Genomic DNA, 26,687 nt, shown 5'->3' on the forward strand with positions numbered 1-26,687 from the left:
CGAATTTCATTCCACCTTCTAACTACTGAGGTTATCCTCCTTAAACTTAAAGTAGGTAGAATCATATGCCATAGTCCTGCTCAAGGTCTAAGCATGGTAGTGAGAGAGGAACTTGGTAAAAGGGGACCGGCGTCAGCCTAGGGACACTGAGAGTAAAGCTCTAGCTCTGCCGTAGCCTGTCCATGGACAGAGCACTTTGGAGCCTCTTGTCTCCACATCTCTTGTCTGTAAAATCACAGTGATGTTCCCAGATGCTCCCAGAGTTCTTCCCACTCTTAGCGTCTGGGATTCTCTCAGGGGTCTTCATCTTCTCCGTGTGTTTGCAGTAGCATTTCTGTATTTGTTCTTTAAATGAACTGGAGCCCAAAACAGCAGGACAGTTCAAAGGACAAGTGTAACAAAACTTAGCAAACACCTTCTGTCGAGGATTAGCATTTTGGGGGTTTGTGGTTGTAGCTGTTTCCCCCCCACACAATTTCATTCATATGTGCCTCATAAATCTTGAATTTTCAGTGTTCTTTTTGGCTGCCTATTAGGTGAAATGCTTCATTTCATGATATTAGTTAAGAGCCTGGGAACGGTTTTGCTTCTCCCCCATTCTCCCAGCAGTCCTTGGGATTTTGGGGAGAGAGCCTAGGGATTGCTTTCCAGTGCCTGTGAAGATGGTTAGCCTTGGGTCGCTGCATCGGCTACTTGGCCAGAAACTTGTGTTGTCATTTGGCCTCAGCTTTGAAGTGGTAATATTATAAATCTCCCAATCACTGTTATCCAGTCTGGTTTAGTATTCATGTGCCTAATTTCTCCTTGTAATCTGATTACTGGTTTGAGCTGTTGCAGCTTGCAGCCTGCTGCTGTGCATTTACTGTACTCCCCAGGACACGAGTGCCTGACAGCGCTGGTCCTGGGCTGTGAAAAATCTCAACACAGTTTTGCTTAGATGGGCCTAGGGCTGTGGCTGGTTAGGAATTAGCTGCTAGAGGAGTTTCTGTTAAGCGAATCCTTTGTTTCTGCAACCATGTTCAGAAATCCTTGGATTTCCAGCTTTGTGGAAGCTTTTGAGTTCTCTGAGGAACAAGGTAAGCAGCAAAAGATTCTACAGAAAAAGCCGTTACTTTTTTTTTTTCCATTGATTGTCTGAATGCTCTGTTGCTACATCTCTGAAGAGAGTACTTTCTCCTAGAAATTCTAGTTATCCCTATCCAGTAAGCTGTGTAGGTTTATATTTCTCTCAGAGGAGATATATAGTTTTTAAATATCCAAGTCCTTTAATCAGTCTATTTTAGAAATGTGTTAAATTTAAAGCATGGGGAAATGGGGGTGGGAAAGGTAGGGATGAATATTTTAGGATTTTTTCTTTTCTGCTAAAGAATTAGAAGTATTTCTGCCTCCTAAAATCTTTCAGCAAGGACATTTGCAGACCCCTGAATAATTAAACTTTTGATCAAGTTGAGAATCAGTTGGGTAGCAGATTTTTGTCGACATTACTAAATTACCTACAATGTGTGTGTTGTTTGTTTTGATTAAATCTTCCCATAACACGATTTGGAGCAGGGGTTTACATTTTCATTGCCTTCTTTTTCAGTTTACAGTAAAGTATGTGCTTTCAATTTAAACTGCTGAAATATATATTAAATACTCGGTTCACTGCTTGAACAAAAATGAAATGTGGAGATTCTCTTGAAATCACTTGGCTTTCAGACTCACTTATCAAAAATGACCCCTAACAGAATGTCAGTATTTGGAAGTGACAGGCATCTGTCTGGTTTTTATCATGCATTATACTGTCCTTGGTAACATTTTGTGCTGGGAGTCTCAGTTGATTTGTACAAAAGCATAGACAAAACAGCTAAAAAAAAGTCCCAAGCCAGCCATAGCCAAAATAGTATTAAGTATTAGACACAAAGCAAAAGAGAAGAAAAAAGCTTATAACTTTTCATTGGAGCTATTTTTCCAATTTTGTGTCCCTTTTCCATTGAAAAGTTTACAAACGCCAGATTTAAGTATATAATGTGATGGACAATGGAGTGTCAGCATTTATTCCATCTTGTATCTCTTTCCCCATTGGGCCCCTTGCCCCCCAAATTTTAGGTAATGAAAGCTCATCTCCTGAGGGATAAAGTTTTTGTAAGTGGTTTACTTGTGGTTTTCTGGGTGGACAATGATCACTGTGCCAAAAGCTGTGAAATAGGTTACATACCATTAGAATGGTTATAAATTTTACTCATGCCTGGTTTTTATTAACCAATTCATTCTATATATATATGTGTGTTTTTCCTGTGAAGAATTGTTACCAGCTGCTCTTACATAATGTATATCTCATCTTCAAAAATAAGTAATTGGTTAACAGGATAATCTTTTATGATTAAGGTTTAATTTTTAAAAAGGAAAAAAATCTAAAGAAACTGTAGCAGAACTCATGGGAACAGGACTTCCTAGCAGACAAGGGACTTTAGAATTTCTGAACTATCTTTACCAAAATTTATTTGATCATTTCTAAATATAAGTTGACATAAGTTTAAAACTATATAAGGCCATTCTCCTTATTACTCCATTTTCTTCTCTTTAAATAGGGAAGTTGTACTAAAATTTCTACAAGGGTTTGACTAACTTAACAGTGTATTGTTGAGAAATACTGCCTGGTTCTAGAACAAATGTCAAGTTGTCTTATCTCAAAACTGCAGTAATATTAAATGTTTGGATAAAATAGGTTTCTGGAAATGCTGTCATCTTATATATGACTCTTGTGAATATTTTTATTTTGACTCTCTTTGAAAGGCTTAGTTAGGGGTGGGTTTTTTGTTCACAGGAATATTACTGTTAAGTCTCAGTTTCTTGATCTATAAAATGAGTTTGCTAATACTCGAATGCCTAGATTGTTAGGTTATATGATCAGAGTGCTTTGAAACTGGAAATTATACATACATAGTACATACATATATTTGTTGGGGGGGGGGACTTTTTGTTACTTTTCTGTTCACCACAGAAATATCTTCTTTAGACACTGTGTAGTTTGACATGTTTGGATAAGAAGGCTGATTTGACTTTTGGTTGTTATTCCATAATGCAATGACTAAACTAGCTTGTTTTTTCTTTACTTCCTATTCTATTTTCATTTCAATATCACCCTATTTTTTTACTCACAGATTTCAACAAGAAAAGATCAGACCTTTTCCAGCTACCACATCAAAGAAGAATATCAAGGTAAAATGATCATAACACTTCAACTTGTTTGGTATTAAGCTTAATAGAAGCCTTTGAAACAAACATAGGAGACAAATCTTTGACAACATGAGCTCTGAGAACACAGTGGTGCTCTCTGACTTAGGAGAGGAGCTACTTATCCTTTCTGTCCTCCAGAGGCCCTTATCTGTAAAAATGGGAGTAGAGGAATTTTAAATCTCCAGTCAAGTTCTTGGAGTTCTTAAAATTCTAATGGCTGCTCTTAGTTTTTTTTTTTTTTTTTTTAAAAGATATTCCTGCCAAGAAAGATAGCTAAGTCAGCAAATGCTTCCTTTTGGGGTGTTCCCTTCCTTGGTTGTTAAGTCTGAGGAATATGTCTAGTCTGCCTCAGAACTGTCCTTTTGAAGTTGTAGTGTCAGTTATCCCACCATATAATTAGCCACCTATCCCAAGAGAGAAAGATCATGGAGCACCTTCAAATCTAGGTGGTCACAAAGCTAAAACATTAGCAGGTTTATTTAAAAAAAAAAAACAGACCTTAGTAGGTTGCTGTTGATTAGTCTGTTTGGGAATATTGCTGGAAAAGTTTTCTGCCCTGTTTCTCAATTAAGCATGAATGGAGACAAAGTTATGGAAGAGTTTGTCTACAATTCCACATTATGAGCATTGGGCAGCAGGAAAACAAGGAAGCCTAATACTCATTTGCACAGGGCTGAATTATACTTATATATTGTGACAGATGCAGAATAAAAAAAATTCTTTGCATCATAAGAGTTGGTATCCTATGTTCACTGCCTTAATACAAGAGAAGCAAAAAGGAAAACAAAATAGCATGATAAAATTACTGCAGGTTATACAACTCAGCTGAATCTTAAGAAATTTCTCTTTCCTGCTCCTTAGGAAACACTTTCTAAAATTTTGCAGTTACGATGGGGCAATTTTAGTCCATTGAGTTCCAAATCACTGGAGAAAACAAATTAATTCTAGGAGATCTGACTTGTAACAGTTGTCCAAAAATGGGAATACTGAGAGAGAAAGAGGGAAGATTCTATAATCCTGTTCTGCAAAATCAAGTCATTTTCCAAAGCGAGAAAATAATAAGAGGAGGACAAAGGCTTTGATGAAGAAAGTTACTTTTCAAAACCCATTATATATGAATTTATACACACACACACACAAATAAAAGATTATGACTTATTTTTCATGTTATTAATGTAAAATGGGTTGGAGAAATAGGAATTTGCACCCAAGAACAAAGTTGACTACAAAAATGTATTTCACTTCTACATAGAGAAGGTGAAAAAGGAAGGTACCATATTTTATTCTCCCTAGTTCCTTTAATACACCACATCTAAGATGAGAGATCAGACTGTAGGCAGCTCAGTACACTACATGCGTGGTTAATATTTCTTATAATCATAATAATGACCCCAGACTTCAAATCAGGATAATAGCAGAATATTTTTGCTCCTGGCACTTGGATCAAATTGCCCCCTATTGCTTTTGCTGAGCATGTAAGTAGGTTAATGGGACATGTATTTTTAAAAAAAATTCCTCATCACTGAAGCAGATTGGTTACTCAGAGTTAGAAGATAGAGCTAATAAAGAACAAAAAAGTCATACAGAGTTATCAAGTATTTCAAATGACCTGAGTTATATTTTAATTTCTCCTTCAGTGTTTAGATTTTTTTTTTAAATTAAGAATTAACTACACTTTGAGAGGGAAATCAACCATTCCCTTTTCTCTTTTCCTTTTAATTTTCTCAAACTATTGCCTCTTTCCCTACTTCCTATACAGATGTTCAGATCTTCCCTAAGATAATAATCCTTCGCTTGATCCTGCCATGATTGCTTTAAGCTATTATCTTCTTTGTTTTCTTTCTGTTCCTGCCTGTTTCTCCTATGTCTCTCTCTCCCCTTCTATGTGTCTCTCTTCTTCTATCTCTGTCTCTCTCTTTCTGTCTCTATCTCTCTCCTATCTTTCTCTCTCTTTTCTTCTGTCTCTGTCTCTTTATTATTTGATCAACTAGGAAAAAGTCACCTCTGCTACTTCTACTTCCCCAGTACCTTTCTAGTCCCTTGAAGTTGAACTCCTCACCACTTTTTGGAACTGGGGTCTGAAATGTTAACAGACATTTCTTCATTGCTAAATACATTGACCTTTTTTTCCTCACTCTGACCTTTTTACAACTTTTGACACTATTCATTTTTCAAACAACCTCTTTTCCTTTGGCTTCTGAAACACTGTTCACTCCTACATGTCTAACCCATCTTCATTCTCTTGTGCTGGATTATCTAGTTTCTAGTCTTAGATTATTTCTAGTCCCCCACTTAGGATCTTAGCTTCAGTCCCTCTATTTCTCTGCATCCTCTCCTTATGATCTCATTTATTCCCCTGGATAAAGTTATTTCATTGTTTTTCTGCAAATGATGCTCAAATGGACATATATATACAATATATGCATTGATGTATATATCCAATCCCAATCTCTTGTAAATTCTTGCCCCATATATCCAGCTGCCTGTTGGACATTTCTGCCTAGATCAGCATCTCAGACTTAAACTTAATATGGCAGCTGCTGAAAGCTGAGGGATCACCATCCTCTCAATCATCTAGGATCATAATTTTAGGATCATACTTGACGCTTTCCTCCATGCATCCTATCTTCCCTACATGTCTTGTCCAAGTCCAAGCGCCAAGTCTTGTTGATTCCATCTCTACAACATTATTTGTATTTTATTCTTTCCCTCTATTTGTATAGTCTTCCACCCTGGGTCAGGCCTTTTTTATTTTGCCTGAATTGGAATAATAGCCTCCCCATTGACTCCCACCAACAAGCTCTTTTCTCTCTAATCTAGTTTTCTGCTAAAAAATCTGCTAAAAATCTGTCTTTAAGGGACAGGTTGTGTTACTCCCCTACTCAAGAAGTTTCACTGTATCCCAGCTGGGTAAGCTGCATTACAAATTTTTTAGCCTAAAATTAAATGGCTTCTGTAACCTATCTCAGATCACCTTCCCACTTCCTACTTCAGATCTTCTAGTTTCTAGCCATATTTGACTGATTGCTTTCTCCAAGTGAATGTGTCATCTCATGTCTCTGCATCTGGATAAAAAGTCCTTCCTGCTTGAAATGCACACCAGCTTCTTTCTGCCTTTTAAAATCCTTGTGTTCCATTAAGTCCTTGTGCCTCCTTCTCCATGAAGCCTCTTTCTGTCATCCTGTGTCTGCTGCTGTCTGCCTGCAAAGACATTTTCCAGATTTTCAGAGCTCTGCTTTCTGCTTACCTGTGTCTGACTTGAAAATCTGTGTTTAAGCTGTCTCTTCTGGTTGAATTAAAGACAGGGAGAGTTCCATTTATCTTTCTATTATTGGAACAATGGTCTATAACAATGAAATCAAAGCTCCAGTAAAACATCTGACTATCCACACTACCGATATACAGTAGAGTAATTTGCCTAATGAATAAGTATTTGCTGCATCATTGAAATTGGTGATTATTGAAATATTTGTTTTTTGCTACTTTAATCCAATTGACAGTATAAAAATTATACCCTGAACAAGTATGAATGTTTAGATTGAAATATAAAATGAAGTTACAGTCTAATTCATTCAAGATGATGAAGGGTTTACCTAATCAGTATAAGAAAAAGAACAGAAGATATGGATTTGAATTCTGGATCTGTGGTTTTGTCTGAATTACTTCCTTCTTTGCACTTTGACTTTCTTATCTGCAAAATAAAAGAATTCCATTTAGATCATCTCCAAGGTGCCTTTTCAGCTCTAAATCCTGAGGCTATTATCTTGGGTTAATATTCATTTCTGTTTATAGATCAATGCCCTATATTTAGCTCCATTCCCAATATGATAATACTTAGGAATATGTCTTGTAAAGAACACCGATGTGCTTTCCAGGAATAAGTGTACTTGAAAGTGGTGAGATATTAGAATGGTGATAGAGTGCACCAGTATATACTGCTGTGAAAAGATTCAGCAGATTGTCCAATTAGGGGACGAGGTGCCCCTGTCTCCTGTGGTCCTTTAAATGTTGTTTATCCTTCTCAAGAACAGAGAGGGAAGGGAGGGCCTGAGATGGAGAAGTACAGACATTTGGTTTTGAAAATTCCTTTCTGGGTAAGCAGCCAGCACGCTGAGATGAGTGCGCGTGTACTATGAAGATGAATGATGTGGGAAGCACAATGTTTTAGAGGTGGAAGAATTTCATTTTAATACAGAAAACATTCCCAGACAGGATCTTATTATTCCATAGAGTCAGATAGAAAGCTTCTCTCTGGGTACTTTCTGTTGATTATTTCTACTCTATATGTGGATAAATGAAATTATTGTTACAATACACCTAGTTTTACCAATGATATACTTTTTTTTTTTATCATTTTTTTCTTTAAAAAAAAAAAAAAACCCTTGTGGTCTGTCAGACATCTAAAAAGGATCTTTGCTGCTTTTCTTTTTAATGATGAGGAGACAGTGCCAAGAAATCCTCTCTTTTCCTTTTTCAGAAATCTTTGACTTCAAACCTTATCCCTTCCTCCATAAAGCACAGTATTTAATAATAATCCATTCTCATTGAATGCAATTAACTATATTTATGAGACACTTTAGTTATAACCACTAATTTTACCTTTTCTATAGGCAAGAGCTAAGCCTTTATCTTTTTCTTTTTCTTTAATGTAATAATCAGATTTTTAGTCTGCTTAGGGGAGGAAAAATGCAGTGGATCAGAAAAAAAAAATGTAGATCAAATTCAAATAGAAACAAAAACAATTAAACCCTACATTAGGATTCCTTCAGGCTGCATATTGACTTAGAAAACGGCATATCTATACTTTATTGTATTCATATTTTATGTTTCCAAGTCACATTTTAATCTGGTTTGGGCAACAGTTAGGAGTGTTGTAGGGACCCTTGTATTTAATATCTTTGCTGTAAATAATCTGTTTGCCTAAGTATTTTGAAATATGGAGAAGTCTTTTTTATGTATATTTGGATTGTTTTAATGCTTACTTAGATGAAATTTATAGAGAATGCTCAGAGTTTTTTCACCTTTGAAAGCATTCTACATCCCAGTTAGATTTAAGACCAAAAAGTAACATACAAAGAGAATTTTACAAAGAAGATTTTTCAGGCTTATGGCCTTCATCTGCTGAAAAAATCCATTATTTCCCTCTTGTTTCTTAGATAATATGCTTGCTATTTAAAGACCATCATCAAATGACTTCCATAGTTATTTTATTTTATATCCTTTTTGACATCAACTATTCCAGCCAATATTGGATCTCTTACAGTTCCCTAAATTCAACACTCTCTCCCACCTGTCCTGTATTCTTCAAATGTACTATAGGTTATATGGAAATTCTGTTAAACATGTAGTTAAAAGAACTGGGATACTTTATAACTTTCTGTCTCTGTGGCTTCAGATCAATCCTTTTGCCTTCCTGGGCCTTAGTTGTAGCAAATCTCTCCATCTTTATATAAATGATCCTTTGGATATTTATCTAGATAAATGATTCTCATCAACTCCAGTCCTTAGCTCCCTCAGGACTCATCTTAGGTGTCGCCTTTCTCTGGAAAATCTTTGCTTATCCCCTTAGCAATCAGTGTGTCCTCCCTCTTCTTATTTTCTTTATTTGCTTATTATCTTTAAAGGTCATGTGATCCTTACCAGTTTATCCCCAGCAAAATGTCAGCTCCATCCAGGGATTGCTTTTGGTTTGGTTTTGTTCTTCCAGGTCTGACTATGTGCCTCTTATATAGCAGATGTTTAGTCAATATTTTCTGAAGGAAGAATGATTATTATATGATTAGGTACTAGGGACAAAAATACAGGAATGGGATATTCTTTTTATTTCTTATATTCCTATTTCACTATCATTTTCATCAGGTTATAATGGTAGTGTCTAGAAAAGTGGATCTTATTTTTAAAGGGCACAGTATCCAACTAATCCAACTTACTCATTATGTTTATGAAGAAACTGAAAACCAAAATGGTTAAGGGACTTAGTACCTCTGATTAAATGACCAGGTAGAAGAAAGTCCAGCATTACAAACTGTGGACTTTTTCACATCTTTGTCCAGTACTTTTGTTGATATCTACTAGAGACAATTTTGGACATTTTGTCACAAATATCTTGGTTTTCAGAATTTTCTTGGCTTTGATTAACTGAATAATTTTTAGCTTTCAGAGAGAATTTTCACTTGAAGAAAAGGAACAACTTGTCAACAATAGAAAGGATATCGATGCTAATCTTTTAACTGTACTTCCCAAAGGTGAGTTCCCGCTGAATTATTTATCACTTTCTGATCCATGGGAGTAATAAGAAAAATGTTAACTTTTACTTTAAGAAAATATCTCAATAATTTTCATAATATTGAGAAAAAAAATTCATCCACATGGAAATGTAATGATTTTCACCCCCACCAGCCAGCTAATTCTAAGATTGGGTTTAGTCCACTGTAAGGCAATAAATGTTTTATGATCCCTCTATGGTTTGTTTTTTTTAAGCTGTTTTATCTAGAAAAGACAATATGGGATGGGGAATAAACCCCATTAACCACGATTTTCTCTACTCACTAAAGAGGAGTCCAGTATTTCTTTTTACAAATATTTAGCTCTGATTTTTCATAATAATAGGTAACCCTCATTTCGTTAGCTCTATTAGTTATCTCTTGGAAGTGTTACAAACTAAGCAGCTTACAGAATTCTAGATTCTAAGAATTGGATGGTTTTGGGCTTGCAGTATCCTATAAAACAGATGAAAATACAAAACAGACCCCAGTCTAGCACAACTCCTTTGTATTATTGCCAGGCCAAGAAGCTCTGTTAGGTTTTTACCAACATTAATTTAACTTTTGGTCATCAAAATATAATATTTGTCCACACATTCCTGGACTAACAAAACCCATCTAAATAATGATATCTCACTATCAATTAAACAAGAAGCCACAAAAACATGGCAGTTCAGTGGAAGAATGACATTGTAAATTCTTTTCAAAGAAGTTGGTGGGGAAATTTGTTGGAGTGATTTTCAACTTGTTTTTTGAGACAACAAGAATTTCATTTCATGGGGCTCTTGGTCATCTTTCCTTGCAATATTTATGATCATTTAGATCACAAACAAGGAGACCACCATGGAGAGAACTTGCATATCATTTTCTATCCATATTCATATCCATACATGCTATAGAAAAATTGACAAGATCATAAATTTAGAGCTGGGAAAGACAGTAGGAAATAGACTGTTGTCTTCTTGCTCATAGTGCTGTTTAATTGGCTCAAGATCACATAGGTAGTAAGTAGCAGAGTCACGATTTGAATCTGGGTCTCCTAAAGTGAACTCTAATCTAAATAGAATCAGATTTGAATCCTAACATGTGCTTGTTACCTGGTGACTTCAGTGTGAGAATGGGCATAAATAGGAGTATAAAAACAATGTTGAAAAGTATGTTTTTGGATTGTAAAAGGAAAGAAACCAAAGGTTTACAAGTTATTCAGAAAGCTCATCTGTATAGGAGGAATATTTTCATAAAGAAGACATTCAGAAAAGTACTAGATTTGACAAGCACTGAATATCACAAAAAATGAATTCGACTGTATTTTAACAGACAGAAATTGAATAGTTACCAACACAGCATCATTATAGATTTAGCTTTGTGTAGTCATAACATGACTTGATTAGTGTAAAGGTCAAGGTCAGTGTCAATAAGGAGAAAGAAGATATTGCATGTGATTGTAGCGGGTTCCACCATGACTGGTTGCAATAAGCACTCACGTCCGAAAAAATGAGAAAATGAACACAAGTAAGGTCAGTGATTCCATTGCCTTTTCTTAGAGAAATTTAATTCATAAAAAGCAATTGCCTCAGCCAGTGAATACTCAATATTCTTGCCAAACTACGTGACAACTAAGAATACAGAAGACTAAATCTTTGATAAGAGGTAACCCAACATTGAGACATAAAATAGGGAGCTATCCTTAGGTGCTCACAGAGTCACAGAGGGTAGCTTGGATAGAATCCATGTGGTAGAATTGATTTTTTTTAAATCAGTAAGTAGGTTTTTTAAAAAGCTCTTCAGTGAAATGCTGTCATTTGAAAGAGATGAGCCCTAAGCAGTGGAAGAACAAAGTATATGCGAATACTGATTCCTCAAATTATTTTATAGATAGAAAAGCAACTGAATTAGTCCATCAGTATGTTTTTCTTAAACTAATTCTTCAGGTAGTTAATAAGCTACATCTAGAATTAAACAGGAAGAAGAAATTGGTCCAGATAACATTTGGAAAATGATGCTGTGCTTTCAATGATCTTTACATGCGCCTCAATACAAAAGCCCATCTTTTTAGCATCAGTAATTTTCCAATGTAATGGTGAATCATGTAGCACCATGATGTCAGAAGATAAAATATAAAAACAGACGACCCAAAGAACAAATAGAAGCAGGCGTGGTGAAAATTAATGGTCTGCAGGACATTTACGAAAAGATGGCCTGGCATGTAAGAAACTGTGTAAAAAAAAATGATAATCACAAAATGAAAATAAGAGATAGCAAAGGAACAACCTAGAGCATTTTACTGACAACCCACTATACATTAAAATAAAAACAGAAATGCTTCTATCTCTTATATAATATTTATCTATACTTTCAGGCAAATTCTCTACATAGAATATGACACTGAAGTCTGACTTCCTTTAGTACCTCAGTGTGCTTTTGGTTTTGTTTGGGTTTTTGTTTCACCTCCCTCACTGTATTTATGTGTCCAGACCCCCAAATCTAAACTCTAAAATTGACTTTTATGTTACATGTTTTACATAAGTTACTTATAATGTACTGCTTATATCTGTCATGTACTTTTCCATGTTGGTATCAAAGTGATAGAGTTTGCAGAACTGAGGCTTCTGGGACCACTGAGCAATAACCCAAATGGAATGCTGCCCTTTCTCATTAGCTCTGTCGCTTTTGACCAAGATAACACATATTGATGGGCTGATTCCACTAATTATCCAATTAGCTGTATGTAATAATTTGGGTATGTGCATTTTTGAATCTAGTTTGTTTTCCTAATTTAGATGGAGTTGTCTGTTTTGCATTATTATGAATTACGAAGAAGTCTTTGTGGTAGTCCATGGCTTACTGTAGAAGAATTTGAAAAAAAACTTGATAGTCAAAAGTCTTTTAATTAGAAATTTGGGAATTGACCCTCTCTGACCTTTATGAATTATATAGAAGGGGAAGATTGTAGGCTGGGCACGTGATTTTGTGAGAAATAGTAGAAATGAAAGTTCTCTGACTCTAAATGCAATAGAGGATAAAGTGTCAGACATGGAGTCAGGTGATATGGGTTTGTCCACAATGAGCACCTATCTCTCTTTCTTGATACCTGTATGATATTTATATCACTTAATCTCTGGACCCTAATTTCCTCATCTGTAGAGAGAAGGGCTTGACCTAAATGGCCTGTGAGGTCTTTTCCAGTTCTCAATCTGTGCTGCTATGATCCTCTCAATTACAACAAGCAATTGCTATAGTCTTGTAGAATTTTGAAAAGGTCAGGAGAGAAATTTTTCTTCCCTTCCATTGATTAAATGGCTTCTTTCATTTTAAGATTGAATATAAACATGTTCACTCATTTTTTTTAAAGCAATGTTTTTCCCTCTCAATTTTTGATATATAATCAAAATCAAAAAAGTCAGGAGCAGAAGGTACAAGGAGGCAGATTTAGGCTTTGTGTGAGAAGACAATTTCTAACAATTAGCACCCTAATTATAGGAAGATTGGACGGCTTTAGGAAATAATGGGTTTTCCTCTCATTGCAGATCTTCAAGCCAAGGTTAGGTGAGTGCTTGCAAGTACAGGTTAGCATGAGTAATCCCTGAGAATGTTTCCAAAACTAAGATTCTGGGTTTCTGATGGGGAAGAGAAACCGCCTCCTACTTGAGTCCTTTGTATTCTTGCCAATTGCTAGTTTCTCTCCATTTGGAAATCACTTTATATTATTCTCTCTCTCTCTCTCTCTCTCTCTCTCTCTCTCTCTCTCTCTCTCTTAATAAACCTTTTTATTTCTATTTTCAAAACATATGCATGGACAATATTGACTCTTGCATAGCCTTGTGTTTCAGATTTTGTCCTCCTCCCCATCTCCTCCCCTAGATGGCAAGCAATTCAATATACACTTTATATTATTCTCAACATATTTTAAATTTTCTTATCTATGTATGAGTCATGGCCCCTAGACAGCTTGGCTCACAATCAGAAGATCTAAGTTCCAGCTTAGCTCTAGACATTTACTTAACTTCTTGTCCACCTCCATTTCTTCAGCTATAAAATGGGAATAATAAAAACACCTACTTCTGAGGATTATTGTAGGACAATGTTGGCAAAAGATTTATTTAGCACCATGTCTAGCACACAGTAAACATGTTCCCCTTCCCATCTTGGTAGAATGTCATTGATCAACAAGCAATTATTAAGCACCTAATGTATACCATGCCACTAGCCAGAATTGTGTAGTAGTGAACAGGGAGCTGACCTTGGAGACAGGAAAATCTGCGTTTGGGCCATGTCTTTGAGTCATACTGGTTGTGTGACTTTGGATAATTCATTTAAATTCTTAGCTTTCTTGGCAAATCTCTGAGACCCAGAACAGTGAAGGCTTAAAAATACTCAGGTGGTAAGAACATTTTTACCTGAATTGCCAATAAAATGCCAGATCTGACTACCCCCAGTACCTTCGTACCCAAAATAAAGCTGTCCCTCTCCTTAAGTGACTATCTTTGATTATAAGAGACTACCTCATTTTTTGTCTTTTTTCCAAAGCTGTTTGGGCCTAACACATAGTAATTGTTTCATTTTTGTTGAAATTCAAAATGAATATGAAAAATTTTGTGAAAAAACAAACTTGACTCTAATGAGTAGATATAAGAAGATCCCTCCTAGCCTCCTAGCCAGAGACCAGTAAGAGTCCATGGGGGTGGAACACAGAATACATGGAATAGTAGGTTTTTTCCAAAGTATTGATCATTTTTACCATTTTTTTTCTTTTCTTCCTTTGTTTTTTTTAAAAGTCTTATAAGGAATTGTTCTTTAAGGGGCAAATCTAAAAAATATAAAAACAAAAGATAAAGTAAAAACCTCTGTTAAAAAAAGTTTTTAATTGAGTGGAATTGATTTCTCTATCATTGCTGCTACTTACATTAAAAACAATCTTTGGGCTTCATTTGAGGGGGGAGCATCCTTTTACATCAGTGTATTTCAAAGCATTTTAGAACACCTGGAAAATGAAAGCCACTGGACCTTTTAAGCAGACACCTGCCTAGCAAGTTTGAGTATGATGTTGCTCTTTTTTGCCTTCAACCATTTTAGTATGTTGTTTTAAAGAACCTGATACTATGTTATAGATAAGTAGCTTTGGAACACAAATGTTATTTTAGATTTAAGATTCCAGTATTCACTAATACTGTTACTGTAGGTTTCTTCATAATCTAAATCAAACCCAAACAATAAGGAATTTATATCCAAAAGGTTACTCTTTGACAGAGTGGCAGATGGTAGTCATAAATAGATCACATCTATGTTTTTATCTTTTTTTTAAGGAAATAAATAATAGGAATAAAACAGTTTTCAAAACTAGGAAAAGTTGTTTTTTTGCTGACTGATTTTAACTTCTCAATAACTTGATCAGCCAAGCTCAAGTGGTGGGCCTGATAGTAGTGATAATTAGCAGTGATAATTAGAGAAATCAGTTCCTTTCTGCTCATTCTTCTACAAATGAACCTTGATTTAAGCAAATCTAAAGATATACAAAATTCATGAGGAATATTTGTCCTACAAGAGAATTTTTAGTTTTAACAATAGGATCCCCTTTAAAAGCACACTCATTTATTATACCAACCTGAAGTAAAAATTATATGATCATATCATTAATAATGTTTTATTCCTACTATTACTACCAACAAGGGTTGTATTCACATTTATATAAATCTTTAAGGTTTTTCAAGCTCTTTATTCATAACTAATAGTTTAAGTGGTAGAGAGGATAGAGTTCTAGATTTGTAGTCAGGAAGAATCAAGTTCAGTTATTAACCCTATGATCCTGGCCAGATCTCACAGCCTCAGTTTTCTTATCTGTAGATATGGGTAGATTGAAGTTGTCTAGGGAATTGCAAAACAGCATAGATCAAACCTTATATTGCTTATCAGTAGAAAGCATTATTTTATTTATATTTTTTAAAAGCAAAGCTTCACAACATGAACTGCCCTAAAGTTGAACTATTTGGCACTAAATTTTTCTGTAATCACTACACAGTAAAATGTATTTTACATCCATAATTGTCTTATATTATTCAAATCATTGCTTATCAATAGTGGAAAAGGGTCCATGAGGACTACTCATGGACCCCTTGAATTCCAGCCTAGAGAGATGGGGAGAACCAGTTGTAGTATTTTAAAAAATATTACTCTTAGCACGTCCTGCTTTAGTTTTAAAGCAGTCTAATTAAGATCATATGGTTTTGTTATTTTGGCCTTTCAAAATAATAGTTTGTTTTCAAATTACCAGCCATTAAATTTTTTGCCAGCCTTAACCCTACATGCAACAGCCAAAAGTCCTTTCCCTGTGGAAAAAACACCACAATGCCAAATTGTGCCCTTTTCCCCTAATTGGGAACATAAACAGTATATTTATGAGAAAACACTTCTTTCCTTCAACTACTCCAATTCCTAGGAAGGTAAATAAAAAATGATCCTTTTTGCTAACCAGCTTACTAAAGAATGACCAATTCAATCAAAGTCTTGGGTAATTTTTTTTTTGAGTCTTATATATTTGTATATACAGTCAGAAAGTTATCATATAGTGTGGGGGATGGAAGATGGATGTATGGTGGAGGGTGTGTGGATGTATTTAGGGAGATGTTTATTTCTAAAAATAAGTACTTACAAATAAAGAGCAAAATGAAAATGGAAAATCCTATTTTTCTATAAAATCATTCCCAGGGCTTTTATTCCTTCAAGATTTATGATTGTATCAGGGTTCTCTCTCTCTCTCTTTTTTTCCTTTCTCTCTCTCTTTCCTTAATCTCTTGTGACAGCCATTACATTGAACATTAAAGAGTTTTCTAAATTTAAAATGCCTTAGATATATATCCATCTTTATAAATCAAACATGAACAACAGTTCACTCCACTGAATTTGGCCATTTCCTGGATAATTTAGATAACAGTTTGGAGGCACCTCTCAATATACATTGAATTAATACAGTATCAGCATTTGACTTACTAATGTTCAGTAATTACATGGCCACATTACAAGCTGGTTAATTAGGAAATACTTGGGAGACCTGGATCCTGGCAAGATAAAGCTGGAGCTTATCTATCAAGGTCCAAGAGTGATTTCAGGGGTATAGTCCAATTTAATAGTAGGGAGGAGGTAGACATGAAGGTGTGGATAGAGACCTCATGGCATGGAGACGGGTAGGCATAAAATAAATTTGGAAAGGTTTGGAGCTGTTTTATTGTGAAGGACTTTGAATAATGGGCAATTATTTTAGTCAAAGGTAGAAATAAAGGTTAATATTCTTCCTTGTGACAGTTTGGCTAGAGGTATTTGATAGCCATTCTGCTATGTGTGAGTACTTGCTAAAGAGACAACATGACATCTCAGAGCATTCAATTTATAATACAAAAAATTTGGGTTTGCCTCTAACTCTGCTACTCACCACCTATGTGATCGTGAACAAGTTACTTCAGCTCCTGGCCATCTCTGCACCATGAGATCTCTTCCCAAGCCCTCATCTCTACCTTCTTCTTATGGTAAAATCAGACTCTGCTTCTGAAACCTCTTTGGGTCTTATTAGATGAGATTCAATCTTATCTTATGGGGAACCACCCCCAAAGTATTGTCTAGCCATCTCTATATTTTGTCTTCATGACTGACCCACTCCTGATTTCTAGCTCTTCTATGTTGTCTTTCCCATCTTAGAATATAAGCTTCTTGAGGGAAGTAGTTGTCTTGCTTGTTTGCAGTAGAGTGAGTAGTAAGTGCCATATCTATCTATACATCCTTCTGTTCTATCTCTACATCCATTCTGTCTATCCATTATCCTACCTCTCTATCTGTTCTATCTACCCATTGTCTGTCTTTCCATCTATCCATTCTATCTATCCTCTGTTTATCTCTCCATCCATTGTGTCTCTGTATTGTTTTTTCTCTCCATCTATTCTCTTTTCATTCTGTCTGTATATTTATTTATCTCAAGTTATTCCCCTCCTAACATGTTGTTCAGTACCAAATGCACTATTTTGTTTACCTATTATCTTTATCTGCAATATTTTATCTTTAAACCTCAACTTAAATAATATTTCTTCCATGAAGCCCTCACTGAGCCCTTCCACAGATGGACATAATCTTCCTCTTCCATATGGTACTTTGTTTTGTAACCTTTTAATGTACTTGTTAGGTAATATTGTGTATATAAGTCATTGGTATGTATTCAGTCTCTTTCTATTATATTGTAAGCACCAAAAAATCTATTTATCTCATCTAAACTTTTATTCCACTCCAATGCTGAATATAGTACTCCTTACACAGTAGGCATTTGCATTGCACTGATTGAATAATTGAATGAATGAATGCAAAGGCATAGTCCACAAACATTTATAAATATCTGAAACCTCAGAAATAGACATACAAATAAGAAAAAAATCTGCCCTCAAGGAAATTATAATCTATTGTGGGAAAACCACACAGAAAAGGAAGCTAAAAGGAGAGGGAAGGGACAGGTAGGGTTGGCGAGACTGTGAGAAGATACCTGATGTGAGAATAGCATGGTGACATAGCCAGGAAGGTTCCAGAGCTGTATGACAAGGTGAGAAATGAGATGTTCTGACCTGGTTTTCCAATTTCAATGGAGTTTTTGGAGTTCATAGCTCTGTCCTCCAATCAGAAGGTCATGATAATGTAGAGAATCAAGGCTGATTGGATGATAATAGCTGATAATCACTGCATCTCCTGCACTAAATCTTAAGCACTTTCACCAGGGATGGTGATAATATACCTGCCATCCCTCCTACTGGGGAGGCTGAAGCTAATAATTGTAGTAGGTCTGAAGCTGTGAGGACATCAAATCTGGCACCAAAATGGGGAACTGCTTGGGAGCAGGCAATCACAAGGCTGCCCAACAGGGGTGAACCAACCGGATCCGAAAGCTTCCATTCTTATGAGCAGTGGAGTCAGGCGTATGACTGCTGTACTTCCATCCCAAAGCAAGATTTCTCCCTCCCCAAATGGTTAAACCTCTGCTATAATATAACAAGGAGTCACCCTAATCTCAACACATATCCTATAATCAGTAAGAGTTAAAGATTGATCTTAGTTGTATTTTCTGTTTTTAGTTGCAGAACTAAGAAAACTCTTTGAGCCAAAGAGAAAAGAAGTTTTAGAAATGAAGAGGTAAGACTTCTGTGGCATTTTAATGAGGAGATAGAATATCTAGGCATGGGTTTATTTCCTCCTTGTTGTATGCTACTTATTATGCTTTTTGTGTATGTATGTGTGTTTTTCACAGAAAAGAACGGATTGCCAGACGCTTGGAAGGCATTGAAAATGATTCGCAGCCCATACTCTTGCAGAGCTGTACAGGATTAGTTACCCACCGATTACTAGAAGAAGATACTCCCCGATATACGCGAGCTACAGACCCTTATAGCCCCCATATTGGTAAGCATTGGCTGTCTTATCAGATCAGTCAACACATCTCCTTCTGATATTATTAAGGAATGGGGTACTTTGTTTTAAGTGTGCTTCCAAGACAAATAAAGCTCATCCCCTTTAGCTAACAAAACATTAAAAAAAATCTTTTTTACCCATTTTTAAACAAAATCTAAGCGATATCATAGGATCAGTTATAAGAGGAAAATATTTGGAGCTAAGACACTTAGACTAGACACATTACCCATCAGTAAAATGAGGGGGTTGGATGATATGGCCTCTAAGGTGATCCTGTGACTTAAGGGTTTGAAGAAAACTCTTGGGTTCCCTAATTTAATGTCCTCATTGTATAGAAGAAGAAACTAAAGCCAAACAACTTAAGTGACTAACCTAAGATCACATAGGGAAAAAGAAGCATAGAAATGATTAAAACCAGGCTGACATAGGGATTCAAACTCAGAACCCAAGACTCCATGTTTGACACTCTTTCCTCTAATTACTTTTATAACTTCTTCACTTGATGATACTGAACTTTCTTAGTGACTCGTGCCATCCTTATGGACACCAGGCACTGTCCTTTCCATAACAGAGTGACCATCTTTTCAGCACAGAAAGGTGGAAAGGACCTTAGAAATCATGTTTCAAATTCATCTCTTCCTCCTACTTTCACATGATTTGCCTATATTTCCATAGTTAATTAGTGCAGAGCCAGGATTGATTCATCCAGTTCTCCATCCACTGTACCACACTAAGTCACAAACATGACCTTCCTTCTCTACTCCCCTTCTGCTACCCTCCAAGGGAAGGTGCCTGGGGACCAGACAGCTAATTGCCTTCAGACTGCCACATGAGGAATCTGCCTTTTATAAGCTTGGAGCTTCTTTTCTCTTTTTTCTTTCCTCACATATTCTACAGCTCTAGTTTTTCTTGCTGTTTCTGAAAGCTTCTGATCTATTATGGATTAGGAATTCTGTAACCTTAGAATCTATGGAATTCAGAGAGAGGTCTGAGGGTCTCTCCTATAAGTAAAATGAAAGATTTCCTTTTTTTCCTTTTTTCCTTTTTCCTTTTCCTTCCTTCCCTTCCTTCCCCTTTCCATTTCTTCCTTCTCTTTCCCTTCTCTTATCCTTTCTCTTCCTCCCTTCCTTCCTCCCTCCCTTCCTTTCTCCCTCCTTCCCTCCTTTTCTCCATCCCTTCTTTCCTTTTTCCTTCCTTCCCTCCCTTCCTTCCTCCTTCCCTTTCTACTTTCCTTCCTTCTTTCCTTTCTTCCTTCCTTTTTCTCCCTTCCTTCCTTTCTCCCTCTTTTTCTGCTTTCCTTCCTTCCTCCCTCCCTTTCTTCCTTCCATCTTTCTTTTCTTCCCTCTTTCCTTCTTTCCTTCCTTTCTCCCATCAGGATCACACAGTTGGTAAGTTAGGCCATATTTGAATCTCTGACTTTGAGGCTGATGTCCTATCCCTTGTACCACCTAGTTGCCTCAGATATGTCACTTTAAAAATTTTATTCTTAGTGTCATAAAAAATAAAGACATTTCAATTAAAAATTCTAAAAAGAAATTAATTTGTTGATTCAGAATAGAAATTTTACTCAAAAATTAAACTTCATTTTCTCTCTTGTGACTGGAATATTCAAGCAGTTACCCACAGACATTGTATGTAGTAGACTTTTAATGTCTACTACATTTTAATGTTTACTAAACATTTAAATGGTGAAACATCTTGCCAAATCTTCCTTCCCTATTGCCATGTGTCACATGTTTTTATTTTTCTTCATGTCTGCCTTCCTCTTTAAAATCTCCTTGATCTCTTCATGAGTTGTAAATCAGGATATAGGAGTGAGGGGGTGAGGATCTGGAGAGGATAGAAATGTGCCAGGAGATGAGCTCATTCTTTTCTCTTCTTTGAAATCCTGACCATTATCCTGAAAGCATCTCCACTGAACTTGTAATGCATATGTAATGATGGGAAAGAAGATAACTGGCAATTATGTGGCACTTGAACATTTTCTTACCATTTCACATGTATGTACTCATTTGGTCCTTCCAAAAACCCTCCAAGGTTGGATCTCCAGATGTTGTTGATCTTGTTTCCTAGAGGAGGAAACTGAGGCTTAGAAAAATGAAATCCTTTGTGTCCATAAGTCACCCAACTAATGAGTTCAGGGGTAGGATTCAGATCTCAGTTTTTCCTGACTTCACATCCAGCTCTTTTTCCATGACACTATTCAGCTTATTTCTACGTGCAAGAAACCTTTCAGGAGTTTGTACTTTTGGAGTGGTATGTGGAAGCCAAAATGAGATAGGTAGGATTTAGAACTTAAAGAGATCTTTGAGGTCAGTGTTCCAATCCCCTCATTTTACAAATAAGGAAACTGAGGTGCAGACACATGAAGTGATGGTCTCAAGAGCACAGAAAGTAGAATTTTAATCAGGTTCAGTGTTCTTTCGCACACATCATAGTTTTGATCCATTGGAATCTTTATCTGAAAATTCTTGGATTTACAAGAGTACAGTGTTTTATTTAAATTTGTACAAATGAACAAGCTGGTATTTCCTCACACAGGGCTATGAGCTTGTATTGTATATAGTCATTTTTTACTAGCCTTTTGCCCATGAATTCTTTATCATTTTTATGTTATGTATCAACCTTATAGGTCGATCCAATGAAGAGGAGGAAACTTCAGATTCTTCTGTAGAGAAGCAACCTCGATCCCGATATTGCATAGAAACTACCACCCTCAATACAGAGTCATCCTACAGCCCAGTGACGATGGACACCCAGGGACTGGACTCCAAAGCTGAGAGAATAGCCAGATATAAGGCTGAAAGAAGGAGACAGCTTGCTGAAAAATATGGGCTGACTCTGGATTCCGATGCAGACTCTGAATATATGTCGCGTTATACTAAGACCAGGAAGGATCATGATGTCGAGAGGAGGGGAGGTAAAAGTGAGAAGCAGGAGGAGGAGAGCAAAGACTTGACTTATCATTATTCTAGGACTGAGACTGTGGAGCCCAGGAGCACCACAGCTGAATCCAAGGACTATAGCTTTCATGGGAGTGATGGTGTTATTGATAAGGAGGCGCTGTTGAATGTGGAAAACCACAGAAGAGCCCAAGAATTGAGTGCAATTGGCCAGATCCGTGACTTGCCACCTGCAGCTGATGGTTCCCCCTCCTTTTCCTTTTCTGGACGAGAATCCTCATTCAGTGACGTGCCAAGGTCTCCCAAGCAGACCCGCAGAGTATCCCTTTCTTCACCTAAGCAGCCAGCATCACCAAGTCATTCACTTACTGACTCATCATTACACGGTGATTCCAGAACGAGGTAAGCACACAACTCCATGTCTTACAACAGCTACTTTTTAAAATATGATTTGATTAGTGTTTCTTCTTTGTCTTTTGACCCAAGAATTTGTTCACTGATAATAAGCAAGGCTGATTTTTTTTTTAAATAGTATCACTGTGTACTAAAAAAAGTCTCAATGTGGGAGAAAAGGAGTATTACCTTTTATTCTGGAATAATGAGGAAATAACAGGTTTTAACAAGAGTATTTAGAAGAATATCTTATTATGGACCCTACTTGACTATATCTTATTCTGATATCTCCCTGTGGGTATAGATGGTGATAAGAGGTTTTCTAAGTATAAGCCCAGTGATGTTTGTTTTCCATAGACAAGCTTAGTTAAATTCAGACTCATAACCAGATTTTCTGCTATGGTGATGCTTGAAGTCAATCCAAAAAATCTTTAAAGGGTTAAGATCTGCGTGGAGGAAGAAGTCACCCAGCACAAAAAAATTAGAGATTGTTTTATTGAAGAAGATTTGGTTTTCTGTGGAAAGGGTGCAGTTTAAATTTCCTACAGGATTGGACTATCTATTAGCAGGCCAATGGAAGAATTCTAGTTACCCTAGAGAAGCGACTGAAGCAACTCCTTTTCCATAACTGGTAAAGATCAGCTCCTGCCCACATCTGTCCTTGAAGTTGTGCAGATTACTTCATGATGGGTATCTGTTCCCCTGCTTCCATCTTCCTCCTATCTCCCACATAAACAAACCTCAATGTAAAGGAACAGTTGTGATCTAGAGCCAATCAGCATACTAATGAGTCAGGTGACAAAAGGAGCCAACTGAGTGGGAATACAGTTGTGTGTCTGCACACACTCAAACTAGGCAGATGGATTTGTTATATTTTTATGGTAGTCATTGTCTTTTATAATGCCATTCTTCATTCTCGGCATCTTTAAAATCAACAGTTGTAGCAGAGAAATCCTGTGAGGGCCATGAAGTGGTCCTAAAGTTCCAAGTTTTCATTTCTGTGACTTGGAGATGCAGTATACAAACCTACCTTAATTGGAACATTCTGAAAGACAAAATACATTTGGGGAAATGCAGCTTTTTTAGTAGTCCAATAGTAACTGGAATAAGTTTCATTATTGGACTCTGGTATTCTCAGATTTCCTTTTTAGGGGGTTCTGTTTTTTCAGTTTCCAAGATTTTCCTTGCTTTTGTTATTCCAACAGTATTTCTTGACACATGCTTTTTGTTTTGCTTTTCTCAGCTGTGTTTTTAACATACACATACACACACACACACACACACACACACACACCAGAAGGCTTGGCATTTAAATAGTTTGTGCTGGGATATGTTGAATGAGGAAAAAGAAATTGCGTGATGATGAAGTTTACTGAGGGTCCACAAGGACCTCATGGTATGGAGAGCATTTCCTTTGGTGGTCCCTGATTGAAAAACCTATTATAGAGGGAAGAGGGGAGGAGGGAAAGCAACAAGTACAGTCATTTCTTGCGAAATAGGCTAAAACAGAGACCCAGAAAGTAGTATAGGAAAACTGGCCTTAAAATATAAATTTTAGCCTAGAAATGTTGTGGATTTGGGGATTTATTTTTCATTGAAGATGAGAGTTTTCTTGAATGAGTGGTGAGTGTATTTAAAGCTTATTTATTTAATCATCCTCTTTTGAGATGTGATATAATTAGCTATTAAGTTTTTCTAAGGTATATTTTTCATTTCATCTGTGTAGTAGCTTCCAAGACCAGGCAGTAAGGAGTCAAATTGATCCTGGCACAGATAGAATGTTACAGCATGTAACAAAAACAAACATGGCAACAAAACATGCCAAAGACAATGTGGTAGTAAGAAATGAAGTTTACTGAGTTAGATACATGTTTGCTATTCTAACAGAAAAAAAAAAAAACTAAAGAATCAGGTTGGGGTTTTAGTGAGATTTTGCTCAGCACATTAAATTTTAAGTGCTAGGAGTTCTATATAAAGCAAAATTGTCGTATTACATATTTTCCAGTAAAGGATTAGTCTTTCCATGGGAAATTTGCATTACATCACAGAGATGGAGGGAAAAAATGTGCTCGGTCTAGTTATTGTCTAGCAAAGCAGATTCTTCACATGTCGCCTTACATGATAGAGGGAAATGGATTACAGAATTTGTTTCAGCAGAAAAGACTGGAGATGATGTTCTTAGGTTATATTCAGTTGTTTTGCAGTCAGGTTCCACTCTTTGTGGCCCGGTTTGGGGTTCTCTTAGCAAGACACTGGAATGGATTTCCTTCTCCAGCTTAGTTTGCGAATGAGGAAGAACTGATCAAGTGAGATAATAATTACAATGCGCTTAGCACAGTCTGGCACATAGGAAGCATCCTATAAATATTGACTATTATTAAATCCTGGTGTTAAAAAATACCCCTAGTTCTGTAACTTCAACTCTTAGAATTCTTGACAGGTAAAGGGATTAACTCCAGACCACATGGCTGCTATAAGTCACAGTGTTGGAATCTCACTGTCTCTGTGTGACTCACTCAAAGATACTCCATATTGCCTTTAACCTTCTAAGAACAAATGAGGTCTAATTTCTGTGGACTGAGTTTTCACTGCAAAGGATTTTCATCATATGACAGTGGTGAATTCTTAGAATTTTTTTTTCCTTTTTGAGAATCATCTAGTTCATTACATGTGGTCCTTGTGATGAAGAATATTTTTAATGCAACAAGCAGAGAACAGTAAAACACATTCTTCATCTTAAAACCTTTTCTATAAATCTCTGAAAAATGTTTGATAACTTGCACCACTTTAAAAGAGGAGTAGAGGAGAAGAGTGTTTCCAACTTGTTCAGATTAGTAATAGAACCAAACTGTTAATTCATAAAGCATTTCGAATTCCTCTACATTAGATGAAAGATTTTCTGGAACCAAGAAAAATTAGTAAATATGTCTCTTTTCAATGTCATTGACCTAGACACGCTGATTTTAGAAATTACTTGAACATGACCTGGGTGTAAGAAGTCATTTCAAAGGTGCTGCTGAAGAGGCAGAATTCTTGCATCTCACTAATACCTTCAAGTTCTACAGTTCTGTCATTTGCAGATAAAGGAAAACAAAAATATTACATTTATATCGAGGGAAATTCCCTACCAGAATTATTTATATACAAGAGGATGACCAGCCTATGACAGCAGATAAATTCAGAGTAATTTTATACTGTATGCTTGTTCAGTTCTAAAAAATAGATATAAAAATACATTTATATCCTACTGTGGATGCCCTTTTTCTAGAGCCAAGAAATCTTAGAGTCATAAATTCTAATTATGTAACTAGACAGAGTAGTCAATTTCAAGGGTCCTCTCCCATGTGGAGCCAGTGAGTCTAATGCTCCTGGTTGAAGTCTTAAAGAACATTTTATAATCTGGGAAACAAATTGTAGAAATGAAGAATAAAATAATAGAATAAGAAGAGAAATTCAGAGTCACTGTAATAAATTAAATAAACTATTTAACTTTGAATTTATGTCTAACCATGAATATGAACTTGTTGAACTAAATAACATTATTTAGGAAAATGTTTATCTGGCTTAGGAAGTAATTCTGATATTGCTTAGGTCAAATGAGGATCAAATAAGTTAATAAGTAAATAAATCTTTAATTTACAAATCTTAACTGCCATATACATGCTAGCTATTGTTGTTAGTTTTTGCTTTTGGTTTTTAAGCACAAAGACGTTTCCCCACAACTTTTAAGGATGATAGATCCTAAAACCCACTTGAGAAAGCTCAGGGCTGCCAGAAAATAACCTAAAAGTACTAAAATAACACTTGATGAAATAACTTGCCCTTCCTGTAAGTATCCACAGGTTTGGACTTGTCTTATCTACCTTTCTGGAAGGACAGTGAACTTCTGTGCTGGTCCTTGTTAGTTTTACAAGTATTTCTAAAAAGCCAATTCCTAGGGGGACATTCTGTCATTCACTAGCCTTCAACCCCAGCTTTAGTCTTCATATGGAACACAGCCATGCCATTCAATTCGAGATTGAGAGTCTTCTCTGGGTATTATTTTATTGTCAGGTTTGCATTAAAATATCTATAATTACTAAGCTAACAACTAATAGTGCATTTTCTGAAGTGCGAGGAGGTGTAGGAGGGAAAGCAGGAGGAAGGGTTATATAACAAAAATGAAAATCTTTCCTGAGGATGAAATTTTTGGGACATCACAAGAAGATGAACTTTTATCTTCATTCATAGGTGAACATCTGACAGATTTTTCATTTCATATTCATGGTTATATACTAAAACAGTGTATGTTCTGTAAAAAATTCACTATCTGTTGCCCAAGCAATTCTATTTCTTAAGTAAGAACTGGCATAGGCCATTGCTTTTGTCATAAAAGCTGTCTGCAGGACATATTGAAGATTTGTTCGCCAAGTGACAGCATTCAGCTCGTATATTATAGTACAGATTATATATGGACATATGTATAAACATACTTATA

The 26,687-nt window shown here is 36.1% G+C and overlaps 1 protein-coding gene across 24 annotated transcripts in view; it reads left to right on the forward strand.

Annotated features, from left to right (window-relative positions):
* SVIL (supervillin) overlaps positions 1–26,687 on the forward strand; it is a 256,175-nt gene that overhangs the window by 130,641 nt on the left and 98,847 nt on the right. For 19 of the 24 annotated variants that reach the window (XM_052001669.1, XM_052001670.1, XM_052001671.1 and 16 more), the window contains exons 2-6: positions 3,144–3,201; positions 9,373–9,464; positions 18,581–18,638; positions 18,754–18,905; positions 21,547–22,219. In XM_052001669.1, the coding sequence (XP_051857629.1) occupies positions 3,144–3,201; positions 9,373–9,464; positions 18,581–18,638; positions 18,754–18,905; positions 21,547–22,219 (1,033 nt within the window). The remainder of the gene's footprint in view (positions 1–3,143; positions 3,202–9,372; positions 9,465–18,580; positions 18,639–18,753; positions 18,906–21,546; positions 22,220–26,687) is intronic. The other 5 variants (XM_052001683.1, XM_052001684.1, XM_052001687.1 and 2 more) reach the window with 1 other exon arrangement.

The sequence above is a fragment of the Antechinus flavipes genome, chromosome 5 (assembly GCF_016432865.1).
Source record: "Antechinus flavipes isolate AdamAnt ecotype Samford, QLD, Australia chromosome 5, AdamAnt_v2, whole genome shotgun sequence".
NCBI classification, from domain to species: domain Eukaryota; kingdom Metazoa; phylum Chordata; class Mammalia; order Dasyuromorphia; family Dasyuridae; genus Antechinus; species Antechinus flavipes.